We start from the raw sequence: 16,092 nt of genomic DNA, 5'->3' as shown, positions 1-16,092 counted from the left end.
TTTTGTTAAATAGTCCATTTGACAGGGGAAAGTCTAGTGAATTAACTTTGTAAAATATATTGAAAGAATATATAAGTTTTCACAAGTTAATAGCTTTAGAACCCTTGTGCTAAGAATTATGACATAAAGTCTAGAAGGGGTATAATTAAGAATGCATACAAAAGGACATTTGGGGGGTGTGAGGGTAGTTCATGGGTAGAATTTTCACCTGCCATGCAGGAGACCCAGGTTCAATTCCTGGTCCATGCATTTCCCAACAAACAAACAAACAAAATTCAACAAATGGTGCTGCAATAATGGGATACTCACATGGAAAATAATGAAATGTGACCCTGCTATACAGCATACAAAAAAGGGAAAAAAAGTACATTTGGAAGAGAGTTGGGATCCCTTAACAAATATTTGTCAACTCTGCCATGTCCCTAAGTACACAAAACAAGTTACAGTTGTTATATTGTCAAAATTTATAAAACAAAACAAGTCCTGGTCTGCCACTCCTAGTGTTCTTTATTTCACTTACAGTTCAGTGAGCAAAACAATAAACTTTAGGCCCGCAAAGGATCATTGTCCTCAGGATTGTGTAAATCTCTGCTTAGAGATTGCTGATTGAGCATGGACTTTGATTTCTGGAGTGGGATTACCAAATACCTTGCTCCCAGTAGTCAAAATGTCAGACAGAATTCTTGCCTGCCACGCCAGAGACCCGGGTTTGATTCCTGGTGCCTGCCCATGCCAAAAAAAAAAAAAAAAATCAGCTTAAAATTGAAAAAATTGCTAAGAATTGGCTAAAGTTTCTTACTTTAGGGTGACATAATTGAAACCTGTTGTTTCACTAAAAGTACGGTGAAGGGATCACGCCAACCAAGATACTCAGTCTTCCCAACCAAGATTGGCTCAGACAGTCTTGTGGTGAAGAGGACTTCAGAAAGCCGTGAATATGCTTACTTAGCTCTGGGAAGCTTCAGGTAGGACAGGGACTTGAGCACCTGACAACAGCTGACTAAAAGGCCAGGATTAGCAAACCAAGAAGGTTATGCCACTCAGTTCACCTAAGTTTGAGATTGGAAGCTGTAACGTTGAATTTGATGTCATAAATCAGGGGTTGGCAGACTTCTTTAAAGGCTTTGTCACACTACTGTGGTAGCATAAATGCCAACCAATAGGTGTGGCTCGATTCTAGTACACATTCACAAAAACAGGCAACAGGTCAGATTTGGTTCCTGGTACTTGGTTGGCCAACCTCTGTTGTAGATTCTTTTATTTTTGTTTTTGCTTTTTCGTTTTGGGTGTGTGGGTCAGGAATCAAACTGGCATAGCATATGAGCATTCTACCACTGAACCACCTGTAAAGTATGTGTAGTACAGACCCATTTTCTACTTTTGAGGGGTGTGTGTTGGTGAAAACAATCCAGATTTTGGGTGAGAAGGAAAAATGGGAAGGGATACAATTGGTATATACTTTGGGTCTTTTTGAACAGAAAGAATGTTGAAACACCTATGTCAAGAACAGATCCTGGGGCCACAGTGGCTCAGTAGGCAGAGTTCTTGCTTGCCATGCAGGAGACCCGGGTTTGATTTCTGGTGCCTACCTATGCAAAAAAAAAAGAACAGATTTCAAAGTCTAGAGACCTGAGTTTGTTTGACTGTGTAATCTTGGGCAAGTGTCTGAAGAACAGCCATTGGAGCAGTTGTCCTAACTTGACTCTCCAGGGTGTTGTGAGGCTAGAAGGAAGAAAAAATAAGGGACTTTAACTGCAAGGAATTACTCTTACGCAGGCTCTTTTCTTTCTTACCTGTTCCTTCCCAGGCTCTGGATTATTGTCACAGCATGGGAATTATGCACAGAGATGTGAAGCCCCATAATGTCATGATTGATCATGAGCACAGAAAGGTAAAGTCATAGATTGATGAGTCTTATTTATCAGCCTGATGTTAACAGCCATCTTCAGGTACTTTATCCCTGGTACCTGATAGGCACTTAAATATTTGCTGAAGGAATGAGTGAATTAACAAGTCATCATGTTTGAACCATTATTAATATCCCTAGAAATACTATCAAGATCACCAGTTAGTATAGCAGGCAAAGCATTAGTCTGGGGCAGAGGACCTGGCTTCTAGTCTTATTTATTGAATAACTACTTTCTTTGGAAAACTCTCCCTTCTTCCTCTCTCTTACCTGTACAATGGGTATAATATTTGTCCTGCGTATGTCCCTAGGTTATCATGAGAATTAAATGTGCACAGTTGTGAAATGAATTACTATTCAGAAAATGCTGCTTATTAGTGTCATAAGGCCTCTGACTTTAAAAGTACTTTTACATGAGATCTGTACAGGCCAAATGCTTTGTAACTTACAGTTTTTTTTAAGGTGACCAAGCTCTCCTCTTGCAGACGTGACGACCTTATAGGCTTTGGGCATGTAGGTGATTTGTTCATTTATTCAACTAATATTTTTTTGACACATAACATTTTACAGGCACCATTCTAGAGATGGGGGATGTATGAGTAAACAGATGAAAAATGCCTGTCTTTAGAGGTCTTATATTTCAAGGAGGCTTGGTGGGATAGAAAGTTTTAAATGATATGGAAGAAATGTAAATCAGGAAAATAAAATGGCAGAGGGTTTTGCAATTTTTAACAGGATAATCAGGGAAGATTTCATTGAGAAGATATTTTAGAGAATACTTGATAGAAACCATCCATGTAGTCTCTGGAAGAAGTGTGTCTCACGCAGAAGAAACAGCAAGTGCAAAGGCCCTGAGGCAAGAGTGTGCCTGGGTTGTTGGAACAGCAGCAAGAATAGAGCTGGGATAGAGTTGGGGGGGCAGGGAGTGGACAATTCAAAACAGACCTTTTAAATCCTTGTCAGGCTTTTTCTTTGAAGATGGAGCCTTTACAGGGTTGAATAGAGGGTTGGCATGGTCTCACTTGCATTTTTAAAGAATAATTTGAGTTCACTACTCAATTATCTTCTAATACATCTATTAGAAGAGCTAAAATAAAAAATAGTGATAATACCAAATGTTGCAAGGATGCATAGAAACTGGATCTCTCATACTTGGCTGGATAGTGGAAAGAACATTGATACACACAATAATTTGCATGGATCTTGTTTTGCTGAGTGAAAAAAGGCGATTTCAAAGGGTATATACTGAAGAATCTATTTAAGTAACATTCTCAAAATTAAGAAGTAGAGGGAGGGTGTAACTCTAAAGGAATAGAATGAGGGACATCTGTTGTGATGGAATATTTTTGTATTTTGGGGAAGTTTTGTGAATCTACATTTGTAAAAATTGCATAGAACTACACACACACACACAAGTACATGAATAACTGGTGAAATCTAAATAAGGTCTGTGAATGGTGCTAGTATCAATTTCTTGGTTTTGATATTGCACTGGATAAGTTACCATTGAGGGTACTAGGTGAAGAGTACATGGGACCTCTGCTAGTTTTGCAACTTCCTGTGAATCTGTGATCATTTCTTTAAAAAGCTTTTTTAAAAAAACCTTCTGGTTGCTGTATGTAGAAGAGTAACAGACAAGAGAAAGCAGGAAGAGTGGTTAGGAGAAGAGGCTAGTATAGTAAAGATGGTGGTGGCATGGACGGGCACAGTGGAATGGAGGTGACGACAATGGTTAGAATATGGTAGTTAATAGAATTTGTGAACAAATTAAATGTGAAAGAAAGAAGAATCCAGGGTGACTCAACTTTTTGGGCTGAATGACAGAATGGATGGCGTTGCCTTTAACCGAGAATGGGAGGTGAGGTGAGTACAGGTGGGAATCACAGAGATATCTATTCATCACGCCACAAGATCAGAAATAGTCATTGGGGAGTTCTTGTTGGTGGATAGAATGGAGGTTCCAAGAAAGAGCTCTGGGGCAATAATGTTAAGGAGTTGAAGTGAAAGACAGACTGTCTAGGTTTTCTCTTGTTTATTAAAACAAGGAAGGCACTGTACTTAGTAAACAGTGAATTTAGCGGGTCACTGCCAGAGTCCTAGGCATTATTCATTCCTCACACCCTACTGCCCACATTCAGATCATGATCATATTTTGAGCAATAGGAAAATACTGTTGCCTCTAGTCCCTGATAGACCTTTTTCTATTTTTCGGACACATGTTGTAAAACCTGATTCATGGGGCTTTTCTGCTAACTTCATTCACTCAGCAAATATTTGGTGATTTTTCTCCTATGTAGTAGGCATTATGTTGAATTCTAAAAATTACAAAAGGGAATAAAACAGTCCTTATCCTTAAGGATCTTAATTAAATGTTTCAAAAGATAAGGGGGATGTTCACCAAAAGGAATACAGGTTGGAAGCACAAAATGAGATTGTGTTTTTCAGGAACTTTTAAGTCTCTGGAACATAGGAACTAGCTTGAGGAGAGCTCTGTGTCTCAAACTAAGAGGTTTGATTTTCAGCCTAGAGGCAATAGGTAGCCACTAAGGGGGTTCGGTGGGGAGTGACATGGCTGATTGATATATGTATATTTTTTTATTTTTTAACTGTTTTTTTTTAATTAGAGAAGTTCTAGGTTTACAAAAGAATCATGCAGAAAATATATTTCCCATATACCATACCCCCCCTCACTGTTATCATTGTTGCAATTGGTGATAGATATTGTTATAATTGTACTACTGACTATAGACCATAATTTACTTTAGAATTCACCTGTCTTGTGCATTCTATGGTTTGTTTTTTTATTCTAGGAATATATTATGTCTTAAGTTTCCACTTTTAACCACACTGAAATATATAATGCAGTGGTGTTGATTATACTCAAAATGTACCATCACCACCATTGCTAAAACTTTTATCACCCCAAGCACTGAGTTTGTATCAATTAAGCATTACCTCCCCATTCTCTACCCCCACCCAAGCCCCTGGTACCCTGAATTCTTGTTTCTAACTGTGAATTTGCTTCTTCTAATTATCTTATATCAGTAAGAGCATAAAATATGTGTCTTTTTTGGTCTGGTTTAATTTCACTCAATGTGATATCTTCAGGATTGATCCACATTCCTGCGTGTATCATAACTTCATTCCTTTTTTATGGCTGAATAATATTCCATTGTGTATATTTACCACATTTTGTTTATCCAGCCACATTCCCTTGTTGATGGACACTTGGGTTGCTTCCTCTTTTGACAATTTTTGTAAATAAAGACACTATAAACATCATTGTGAAAATTTGTATTCAAGTTCCTGTTTTTACTTCTTGTGGGTATATACTTATTAGCAGGATTATCAGATCATATGACAATTCTATACTTACCTTCCTGAAAAACCGCTGAACTATCCTCCAAAGCACCTCCACCATTTTACATTCCATCAACAATGAAAAAGTGTTCCCATTTCTCCACATCCTCTGCAACACTTCTTTTCTTTCTTCTTTTTTTTTTTTTTTAATAGTAGCCATTCTGGTAGGTATGAAATGGTATCTCATTGTACTTTTGATTTGCATTTCTCTAATTGCTGCTGGTATTTAGAATCTTTTCATATGTTCTTTCGCCATTTGTATAACTTCTGTGGAGAAATATTTATTCTGTTCAAGTCATTTGCCCATTTTTTAATTGGGTTATATGTCTGTTGTTGAATTGTAGAATTTCTTTATATATTCTAGATTTTAAACCCTTATCAGATTTGTGATTTACAAATATCTTCTTCCATTGTCTTTGCTTTCCTGATGAAGTCCTTTAGTGCAGCAAAAGTTTTTAATTTTCATGAGGTCTCAGTTATTTATCTATTTTTTTCTTTTGTTGCTCATGCTTTGATGTAAAGTCTAAGTAACTATTGCTGAACACAAGGTTCTGAAGATGCTTCCCTATGTTTTCTCTAGGAGTTTTATCATTTTGGTTCTTTGTATTTAGGCCTTTGATCCATTTCGAGATAATATTTGTATGGGGTGTGAGGTAGGAAAGGGTCCACCTTTCATTCTTTTGCATGTGAATGTCCAGTTTTCCCAGCACCACCTTGTGAAGAAACTGTTCTTTCCCAGTTGAGTGAATTTGATCCTTCTGTCAAAAATCAGTGGCAGTAGATGTGAGGGTTTACTTCTGAACTCTTAGTTCTTTTCCACTGGTCTGTATGTCTGTCCCTGAACTAGTCCCATGCTGTTTTGATTACTGTTGCTTTGTAGTAAGTTTTAAAATAAGGAAATGAGTCCTCCAACTTTTAAAATATTTTTTTTAATATTCAGGACTCCTTACACTTCCATATAATTTTGATGATTGGCTTTTCCATTTCAAAGCACATCTCAACAATTAGTTGTAGAACAGATTTCAGAGTTTGGTATGGGTTACAATTCCACAATTTTAGGTTTTCACTTCTAGCTGCTTTAAGATACTAGAAACTAAAAGAAATATTGATATAATGATTCAGGAATCATATTCATTTGTTAAACCCTACCTTCTCTTTGTAACTCTACCATCACCTTTGATCTTTCTCCCACTATGTAGGGGTATTTGGGCTATGCCCATTCGAACTTTTTCATGTTGGAAAGAGGTATCAATAATACAGGGTAGGGAGGTAGAACTAGTTGATGTTCTGAAGAGGCTGGCCCCTCTAGGTTTCAAGTCTTATCTGGTCCAGGGACCCATCTGGAGGTTGTAGGTTTCTGGAAAGTTACACTAGTGCATGGAACCTTTGTAGAATCTTATATATCAGTCTAGGTGTTCTTTAGAATTGACTGGAATGGTTTTGGTTGGGGTTGGCAAGTTATAATAGGTAGCAATGTCTAATTGAAGCTTGCATAAGAGTGACCTCCAGAGTAGACTTGTTGTTCCTTTTTGTAATTTCTACCTTTTAATTGAGATTCTTTTATTAAAGTCTTTGGTATGTCTAAAGTTTGGTGTTTTTCATTGATGGTTTTGGAATTTTATGCTTTTCCTTTGGATGTGCCATCATCTCCTGTTTCTTTGTCTTATAATTTTTTCATGCATACTATGTGTTCTAATATTTTAATTCATGGATTTAGTCCCTGAGATGTCTGTTCCTTAAGTTTGTATCTAGCTAGTGTTATGACAAAATCAGACCAAAGCAAAAAATACCTTTTTTTTTTTTGCCTTCCAGCTACGGCTAATAGACTGGGGTCTGGCTGAATTTTACCATCCTGGCCAAGAATATAATGTCCGAGTTGCTTCTCGATACTTCAAAGGTCCTGAGTTACTTGTAGACTATCAGGTGAGAAGAGAACGGCAGATACAATTTTGGTTGTATATTTATATTGCACATAATTACAAAATTGTCATTTTGTGCCGTCCCAGTTGCTTTATGAGTAGGCCCCTTATGCACATCCATGCCTGTCCCTTTTATATGAAATATAAAATAAAGCCTGAACTGTAAGTTATGTTGCTTTTATTGCCGTATGTCAGTAGTATACAATCAGGTCTCCATTTGATCCTACCTTAAGCGAAAATGCAATATGCTTTTATCAGAAATCACTCATTTAGTTTGAGAATTATAAGCTAGGTTTAACCTTAAGGATAAGCTCAAAAGTGTTCTCTCATGGTTTCCCTAAATTGTATTCTACATATAAAGACCCCCCCACACACACACACACACACATTTACCCAGAACAAAATGTCCTCTCTTTCCTCAAAAAATGAACCAAATCAATAATAGTTTATCTAGAATTTAAGATTTGTTTTGGCAGTGTCTTCCATGACCCAGTGATGATAAAAGTCCTCCCAGGTGATCCTTAAAAAGTTTCAGGCTCTTTGTCCTAGAAGTTTCTTTTCTGGAATCTTGAAGATATAGCTCTAAGTTCAAATAATATTTTTTGGCTAAAGACATTCTTTACATTATTTACTTAATTATAGTGAAAAAAAATTGTTCCGTTATAAGGGAAGTTAAAGGTTAAATAAATTCTGGAACATTTATGCAATAAAATATTAATAAATAAAAGTATAATTGGCAGACACTGAAATCTTTCCTCAGGCCAGCAATTTGGAGACATTCTTAAGTTAGTGAAATAAGCAATTTAGAATAGTACATACAAATTGTTTTAAAATGTGAAGGAAATAATGCATAGAAGAAAAGACAGAAAATACATGAAAATTTTATTGGTGTTTTTGACTGAGTCAGTAGAGTGTTTTAGGTTTTTTTCTTTCTTTGTTAACATTGAAAAACAAGTTTTTTAATCTTGGTGACAAGCCTGTAGATTCATGTTGATAACAGTGAGTCTTCTTTACTTTTATACAGATGTATGATTATAGTTTGGATATGTGGAGCTTGGGTTGTATGCTGGCAAGCATGATCTTCCGGAAGGAGCCATTTTTCCATGGACATGATAATTATGATCAGGTGAAATGTTGTTCCCATGTGGGAACTTACTGATATGACCAAATGGTGTCCAAACCTACCTGCTCATTAGAAATCCATATGGTTCTTGCTAAAATACAGACGCCAGCTACTACTTGAGGCCTGTTACTTCAGAATCTCTGAGAGTAGGGCCCTAGAATAATTTTCAATTCTCACTTCTTCAGCCATCCTAACATTGATCCTCAGATTGGTGTTTTGGGAGCTACTAGTTTAGCCTTTTGACGTTAGAATTAATTGCTTGTCATGTTAGTTTGCATTTCTCATCTTATTATGATTGTGTATATATAAAATATTTTATAAAGCACATGCAGTTTCAGAGAATCCTATTGAAAGGTCCAACCATATAACCTCCATCCAGTTTCAGGATTAGGACATTACCCTGAAGTTAAGGTTTCGTTAGAGTTGGGAATGTTATCTCCAGTTTGTTGCTTTGTATGTAGTATTTCTGTGCTCCTTTGGCTTCTGTTACTTTCTATCAAATGAGTTGATGTTTATACAGAAAAATATACATGGAGTTTTTTATGCTAGTTTCAGAGGCCATTCCATTCATGAGGATTTGGAATGATTCTGGGACCTTTTGGAAGGTCCTGTGGTCTTACTGCCTTTGAGCACAATGACCATTTTTATTATGAGTCAAAGAATGAGATCACCCAGATTCGGTTAAAGTCAGCAACTCTATATCAGGTGCCATATGGGATTGGGGAATCCAGAAAAAAGAGTAGTCCTTCTTCTCAAAGAGTACCTAGCTCTGGTAAGGGAAACAAACATACAAGAATAAGGTGTAGTCATAAATGTCAGTGCAGAAGTGTGAACAAGGTACAAAAGGCAGTAGTATTGGAAATGAGTGGTCTGAGTATGCAAAGGGAGCATCCCAAAAAAGAGTAATATCTTTTTGGTTTTGAGGAGGGAAATAAGATGTTACTAGGGATACATTTCAAGGGAAAGGAACCAGGTAATAAGTGGTTTGCTTTTTTCTTTAGACCACCTTCACATTGAGTTCATTTAGGGATTTTTATGTGGAAATCCACTCCTGCTATACACAGAAATTTGATGTAAACTGCTAGGAGGTAACAGTCATACCATAATTAATTGTTGACTCTTGTAATATGTTTATGGTGTGGGTTTTCATCTTTTCAACCTAGTTGGTGAGGATAGCCAAGGTTCTGGGGACAGAAGATTTATATGATTATATCGACAAATACAACATTGAATTAGATCCACGTTTCAACGATATCTTGGGCAGGTAAGTCATAAAAGTAAACAGGCATCTGTAGCTTGAGTACTTGAGGTATAAACAGGCACTTTGGATCTTTAAAATACTTACATTTTCTTTGCCAACACAGCTAAGGCATCATTGGCCCACTGCTGCAGAATACTGCATGAGCAGGCCTGTGACAAAAACGTTGGGTTGAGTGGCCATTTTCCCAAATTCATGTGCAATATCTGAGTGTGGGGGTTATAACTAAGAAGAATCCTATGAAGTGAATGAAATGTGGATTCTAGTAAAAGGGATACAGTTGACTCAAAAGTCAAAATCTCTCTTGATTTAGCCACTCTTCTCCAAATAGCAAAACCCTCTCCCAGAGAAAGAAATGGAAAATGCCTGATGCTATTATGATAACCACTTAAAAGGAGGAGGTAGATTTTTCTTCATGCAAATGCTTTTGCTGGCCAAGTGGCTGAGATGCCAGGAATATGTGTAGGGGTGGGAAACAGACCTAGTTAGCCTTAACCTAGCCACCTGACCTTCGTTTTTGCACAGGAGCATTCTCATCCCATAAATTAGTCTGAATTATGTTTCATGAAAGAATAAGGATCCAATTTCTCTTTTCTGCAGTACCACTATTTATAATCTCACCAATATTCTTTATTGCCTCCCCAGAGGCAGAGTGGTATGAGACTTTTGAGTTTGGACCTGTTTTCTATTGGCTGGGCTCCAAGCCACAAAGGAAAATCTGAGAGAAAAATGGGTTTCTCTACCCATCCTGGTCCATTTCTCATTCCGTATTTTGACTCTGCAGACACTCCCGTAAGCGATGGGAACGCTTTGTTCACAGTGAAAACCAGCACCTTGTCAGCCCTGAGGCCTTGGATTTTCTGGACAAGCTGCTGCGATATGACCATCAGTCACGGCTCACCGCAAGAGAGGCCATGGAGCACCCCTATTTCTGTGAGTCCAGTTACCCAATGTACAGAGCCTGTGTGGGCCCTCCCATGCCCAGAAGATTCTACAAGGCAGAGGAGAATTTGCTGTGAAGAAAGCTCTGGTCCACACTTGCTTAGAACAGTGTTGAAATCCCATCTCCATTTAACTTGAAATTTTGTGACCTTGAGTAAAGTTACTTCATCCACACTGAGCCTCAATTTAGTCAAATGGGTTCATTGATGGCACCTGTCTTATAGAATTGTTGGGACAATTCAGTGAGAAATTAATAAAGTAGATATTTACTACAGTGTAACAGAGAAGATACTTCTAGCAGAATACCTAGCAGATGCGCCTTTCTCACTATGCAGGTGACATTTCTCAGTGGTACTGGCTCATGTGGAGTAGTAGGTTTAGAACAAACAGCATTATAATGTCTCTGGTAATCGGTCATTAGAAAAATGCATTGAGGTTGGAAATCTTAAATGTTGTACAGTCACCCTGACTTAAGTTTGTGAGTATAGAATAGCTGTGTTGTCTTGGATGAAAATGCCACTTGGACCCAACCCATCCTCACTGTGATTTTTTTCCCTGGGGGGTGATGGTATTGTTTTGTGGTGGATCAATTTTACTCTTGCACGGTCTCTTCTCTCTGCAACACGCTGACCGGTTGATTGGGATGGAGAGTGAAGTTGGTTATCATATCACTAACCTGCACATATGTAGCTATAGCTTTCACGTTTTTGACAGCATGCTCTGACTGGCTGAGCTGTAGGCCGCAATAAAACCAGTCCACTCTGATGATATATTTGAGGCATCATTTGATCAGCCAGATCATTTAGATGGTAGGAGCTACTGTTTTGGCCAGGTTAGATTATATTGTCTCCACTAAATCATAAAGGGACCAAGTTTGTTTTAAATTAGTTCTACTGTGGATAATTACCTCATCTTAGCTACCATTTGGTTTAAGCATTGCAGGTATTTCTATTACCTGTGTAATTCACAGTGAAGGGAGTTGTCACCTTAAGTTCTTCTGGGTAAAATACAGTGTATAAATAAAATCTAAGGATTAGGGTGGCTCCTTTAAAGCCCCCAGGCTGTTAGTTCAGTTCATCGAACAAAACATAACCTGACCTTTTCTTCTCTTTTCTAGACACAGTTGTGAAGGACCAGGCTCGGATGGGCTCATCTAGCATGCCGGGGGGCAGTACCCCTGTCAGCAGCGCCAATATGATGTCAGGTCAGTTCATTTGGTAAATTTACTTAACAAAAAGTATAAGTCGGTTACTATTTTCAGCTCTGCCCCTTCCTTATGGCCTCATTTCTTTTGTATTTTCTCTCCTCTGTAATGACAGTTTTATTGACATACTGACCTAGACGTGTTTGTGTGGCACTCCCCACCAAGTTTCAAGGTGCTCTGATACCTGGCATTGCCGTGAATAGGGTATCAACCATCTCAATTTCAGCATCCCTAACTGAAAATTTCTCAGGGGTGGGGATGGGTAGTGTTCAGGTTTGTGTGTATTTTCTGATTTTTCACCAGAGCAACTACACTGTTTCTATTAAATTGTAAAGATTTGTATGAAATTGTTTTTTCATTATTGTTGAATCATTGTGATTTGCAGTGTTTTTTTGTAGTGAGTACACTGTTATTCAAAAGAAACCACAGGCGTGACTCGTAAGAATAATAGATGTAGGCAACAACCAAGTAGATAACACTTGTAGTAGTGAGAGCATTTACTGAGACATCCTCAAAGAATTGCTATGTCCCAGTTCTTTATTAAAGAACTAGCTGCCTTCTAGAATTTATCCTTTCAGTATCTTGCTTATGTGCAAAAGGATGATTTTCAAGGTTATTCTTTGTAGCATTATTTTATGATAGGAAAACAGCTATCAGTAGGGAATTGATTAAATCTATTATGGGATGCAGAGCCATGTCCAAGAGCAAAGAGTAGACAAGAATATATAATCATGTTCTTATATATAATTCTTATTTATATTCTTATAAAATTATGTTAATGTATATGCATAAAATATCTCTGGAAGGATACATCTTCAAAATGGTACCATAAGTCAGCTGAGTTGGGGCAAGAGATACTTTCCCTCTTATACTCTTTTGAACTTTTTATATTTTGAACTATGTGATATAGTACCTGTTCAAAAAAATAAATAACATTTTGAAAGTTAAAGAATTGGCTGACGAAGGTAATCTGACAGGTCATTGTAGCAGGTAGGGAGTGTGGGGGAAGAAACAAAATGGAAATGAATTCCAGCTTACTGTTTTGGTTTGGAGATGGCAAAGTCTCCTTTCTCCACTCTTAATGGCTTTTAGTACTTTTGAAAGCTCTCAGCTAATGGCGCTTCCAAATGAGGCAACTTGGAATAAGAGCACATGAGCTTTAATTCCAGTCCTGTGCTATTCAGTATGGTAGTGACTAGCCATATGTTGCTATTTAAAATCTGTATTTTCAATCATGACAGACACATGTGGCCCCTGGCCACCATGTTAGCACAGATTGCAGTGCATCTCCACCATCACAGAAAGTTTTGTTAGACAGACTTGAGTTGGAATCTAAGTATAGTTGCCACTCATTAGCTGTGTAGGACAAATCTTCAATTTAGATTTCTTTACCTATTTCCCTAAATTTATTAGGTTTTGCCATTTTAACCTGAATTTGTGAGGTTTAGACTTTGAAGTATATGTAAAAATCTAAGGGTAAACCCTCAATAAAGAGAATTACTAAAGAGTGACGCTTTTGAGATAGGTACTATGAAAACTGATAACTGAAATTTCCCTTGTTATTATAACTGGCTCACGATTAGCTGTTTTCTTTCAGGGATTTCTTCAGTGCCAACCCCTTCACCCCTTGGACCTCTGGCAGGCTCACCAGTGATTGCTGCTGCCAACCCCCTTGGGATGCCTGTTCCAGCTGCCGCTGGCGCTCAGCAGTAATAGCCCCTTCTGTCTCTTGATGCCTGAGCAGAGGTGGGGGAGCCCACCCCTCTCCTTGATGCAGCTTGCGCCTGGCGGGGAGGGGTGAAACACTTCAGAAGCACCATGTCTGAACCGTTGCTTATGGATTTATAGTAGTTCAGTCATAAAAAAAAATATATAATAGGCTGATTTTCTTTTCTTTTCTTTTCTTTTTTTTTTTAACTTGAACTTTTCATAACTCAGGGGATTCCCTGATAATTACCTGCAGGTGGAATATTTCATAGACAAATTTTTTTCTCCCCTCCAAATTCAGTTCCTCATTACTGAAGAACAAAAATGAGGCAGCCTCAATCCCGGCCGCTGCATTTGGGCGGAGATTTCTTCCCATTCCCACCACTGTCCCCCACTAGCCCATACTTTGGGGGGTTGTAGCTCCTGCTTTTCTCCAGAGATTACCAAAATGCAGCTTCTCAAGGAAGGCGGGAAGGAAGGAAGAAAAGGAGGAAGAGAGGACCCAACCTGTAAGAGCAGTATATTGCTAATCACTTACATGCTTATATCGCTTTACTCCAAAAGTGCTTCAGTGGGGTTATCCTGGTAAATCTAGTTGAAACATGTTTAATTCCATTGAGATGTTGAAAATCTACCCACAGTGAAGACCGGTCCTAAAAACCTCTGTTCTCATGAATCATGTCTTATTGACTTAACCCTAAATCCAACTTACTTATAATTTTAATTTCAAAATTTAGTTTAAAATTTTAATACTTCCCGCCCCAGGCTCCTTACTGTCCTCACCCTTTTATCTTCCAACACGCCATGCTGTATAGATGGTAAGAGGGAAGGCAGAATCGTGTTCAGTTTTCTTTGACTTGGCCATTTTGAACTCAGTTACTGGACTTATGTTCTTGCTTTTATCAAAAGAAGCAACATTGTCTACATAGGTTTCATGCTCTCAACTCTTGAAGAGCTAAATGGGAGATGTGGCCACACTGAGTTTCATTTTAAGCTTTCTACTTTCTTTCCTCCTACCTTCCCCCTCCTTCGTATGGCATCCTGTGAAGACCTGCCCCCCTCAGTCATGTAAATGTGACCTGAGAGGCCAGAGCAGAGCCACTATCTCCAAGGAAACTGAAAAGTAGATGTGTAATTGTGGGAAAACGATAAACTCTCTTGTTACAGCCCTGCCACCCCTTGCTGTGTGTATATATAATACTTTGTCCTTCATATGTGAAAGATCCAGTGTTGGAATTCTTTGGTGTAAATAAACGTTTGGTTTTATTTATCAAGGTTAGATTTTAAGTTCCCTGTGTAAAGGTCTCGCTGGTTGGGTGTCTCACATTCACATCTGAGCGGCCTGCAGCCCTATACCATGGGGGCTTTGCCCCCATTTTTATACACCCCTCGTTTGACCCCTGGTACTGGGCAGGGCAGAGAGGCCTTAAAAAGCACCACAAGCCAAAGCGTCTCTGGGGATTAAGGATCCTTTGCCATAAAACTCATTTTGTGTCTCAGCAGTGCAGGGATTGGAGATAGGAAAAGTCGCCAGTTTTTGTGTGTGTGTTTGTGTATAAAGTGGATTTTCCACTGCAATCCAACCACCTAAGTTTATCAGGTGCTTCACTAAGGAAGCCTAGTTTTTTAAGCACAATAGCAAAACCATCAGCTCTGTATTTTCTCCTGTTTCATTACAGTAGCTGCTTATGGGGACTAGGAAAAATACTTCCAACATATTTTAAGGCCTAAAGTCTTAGTTCCCCATTCTCCTACCTTTATAGATTCACAAGCCTTTCTCACCTGGGTGTCATAGATAAACAGTTGTTTGGGGAGTTGAATTTAATGAACTTATTTAACTTTGTAACTCATCTTTGCTTTAGTAACTTTATCAAGGTGGTGGCTTTAGTGACTATAATGGAAAACTTTAGATCAAGCTGAAGCCTCCCTTCATAATGCTTCTCAACCAGAGGGAATGCTGAAGGAGAAACATTCTGACAGTGCAGCAGAGTGATTTTCTTCCTTGTGGCCACTTACAGTGGATATTTATTGTACTTGACCCTTTTATGCCCTGGAATGCTGTGAGGGTTACCATGTTGAATATGTGCAGAAGCTAAAAGCACCAGATGTGCCAGAGATGCAATTTGTGATTACGTTTGCACTGGATTGTGATTTGAACAGGACACTTACGACTAATGAACTCTTTCTTTTGAGGTGGTGAGGGGTTATAAATCAAGACTTCACCCCACCCTTGTAGCTCAGAGAATCTAGATGTAGCTGAGGCTGATGTGGGGAGCTGCAGAGAGCTGGACGTCCTAACACCCATCAGACCTGGCAAGAAGCTGAAGGTGAATGCAGAGAACTCTGAAATGCCATCCAAGAGCCTTTTAAAATAAATGTTTTTAAAATGCTACTTAAGGAGTCACTGCAGAAGCATGAAAAAAAAAAAAAAAAGACCCAATTGGGTGGGTGGGTGGGGCAAGGGTTTACAGAGTAACAACTTCTGTGTTGTTGTAAATTACCTCATCTGTATACCTTGTATTGGGACACTTTATTTCTCAGCACTTCCTGTGTCTGCATTGCTTAGATGGCAGGAAATAGTACACCAATATAAGACATTTATGTTGGCAGTTACTCTGAAAGGTTTTTTAAGTATTTTTTAACTTTGTTTGAAGTGGCCCTTTTATTTTTTTA

The 16,092-nt window shown here is 38.4% G+C and overlaps 1 protein-coding gene across 3 annotated transcripts in view; it reads left to right on the top strand.

Annotated features, from left to right (window-relative positions):
• Nucleotides 1-14,695, top strand: part of CSNK2A1 (casein kinase 2 alpha 1) — a 98,561-nt gene extending 83,866 nt beyond the window's left edge. For all 3 annotated transcript variants that reach the window (XM_077112057.1, XM_077112055.1, XM_077112054.1), the window contains 7 exons: nucleotides 1,808-1,891; nucleotides 7,079-7,189; nucleotides 8,210-8,311; nucleotides 9,472-9,572; nucleotides 10,351-10,499; nucleotides 11,626-11,712; nucleotides 13,310-14,695. In XM_077112057.1, coding sequence (XP_076968172.1) covers nucleotides 1,808-1,891; nucleotides 7,079-7,189; nucleotides 8,210-8,311; nucleotides 9,472-9,572; nucleotides 10,351-10,499; nucleotides 11,626-11,712; nucleotides 13,310-13,425 — 750 coding nt within the window. In that variant the 3' untranslated portion in view covers nucleotides 13,426-14,695. The remainder of the gene's footprint in view (nucleotides 1-1,807; nucleotides 1,892-7,078; nucleotides 7,190-8,209; nucleotides 8,312-9,471; nucleotides 9,573-10,350; nucleotides 10,500-11,625; nucleotides 11,713-13,309) is intronic.
• Nucleotides 14,696-16,092: the final 1,397 nt, after the last annotated feature.

The sequence above is a fragment of the Tamandua tetradactyla genome, chromosome 1, assembly GCF_023851605.1.
Source record: "Tamandua tetradactyla isolate mTamTet1 chromosome 1, mTamTet1.pri, whole genome shotgun sequence".
NCBI lineage: Eukaryota > Metazoa > Chordata > Mammalia > Pilosa > Myrmecophagidae > Tamandua > Tamandua tetradactyla.
This window is presented reverse-complemented; position numbering and strand designations above follow the sequence as displayed.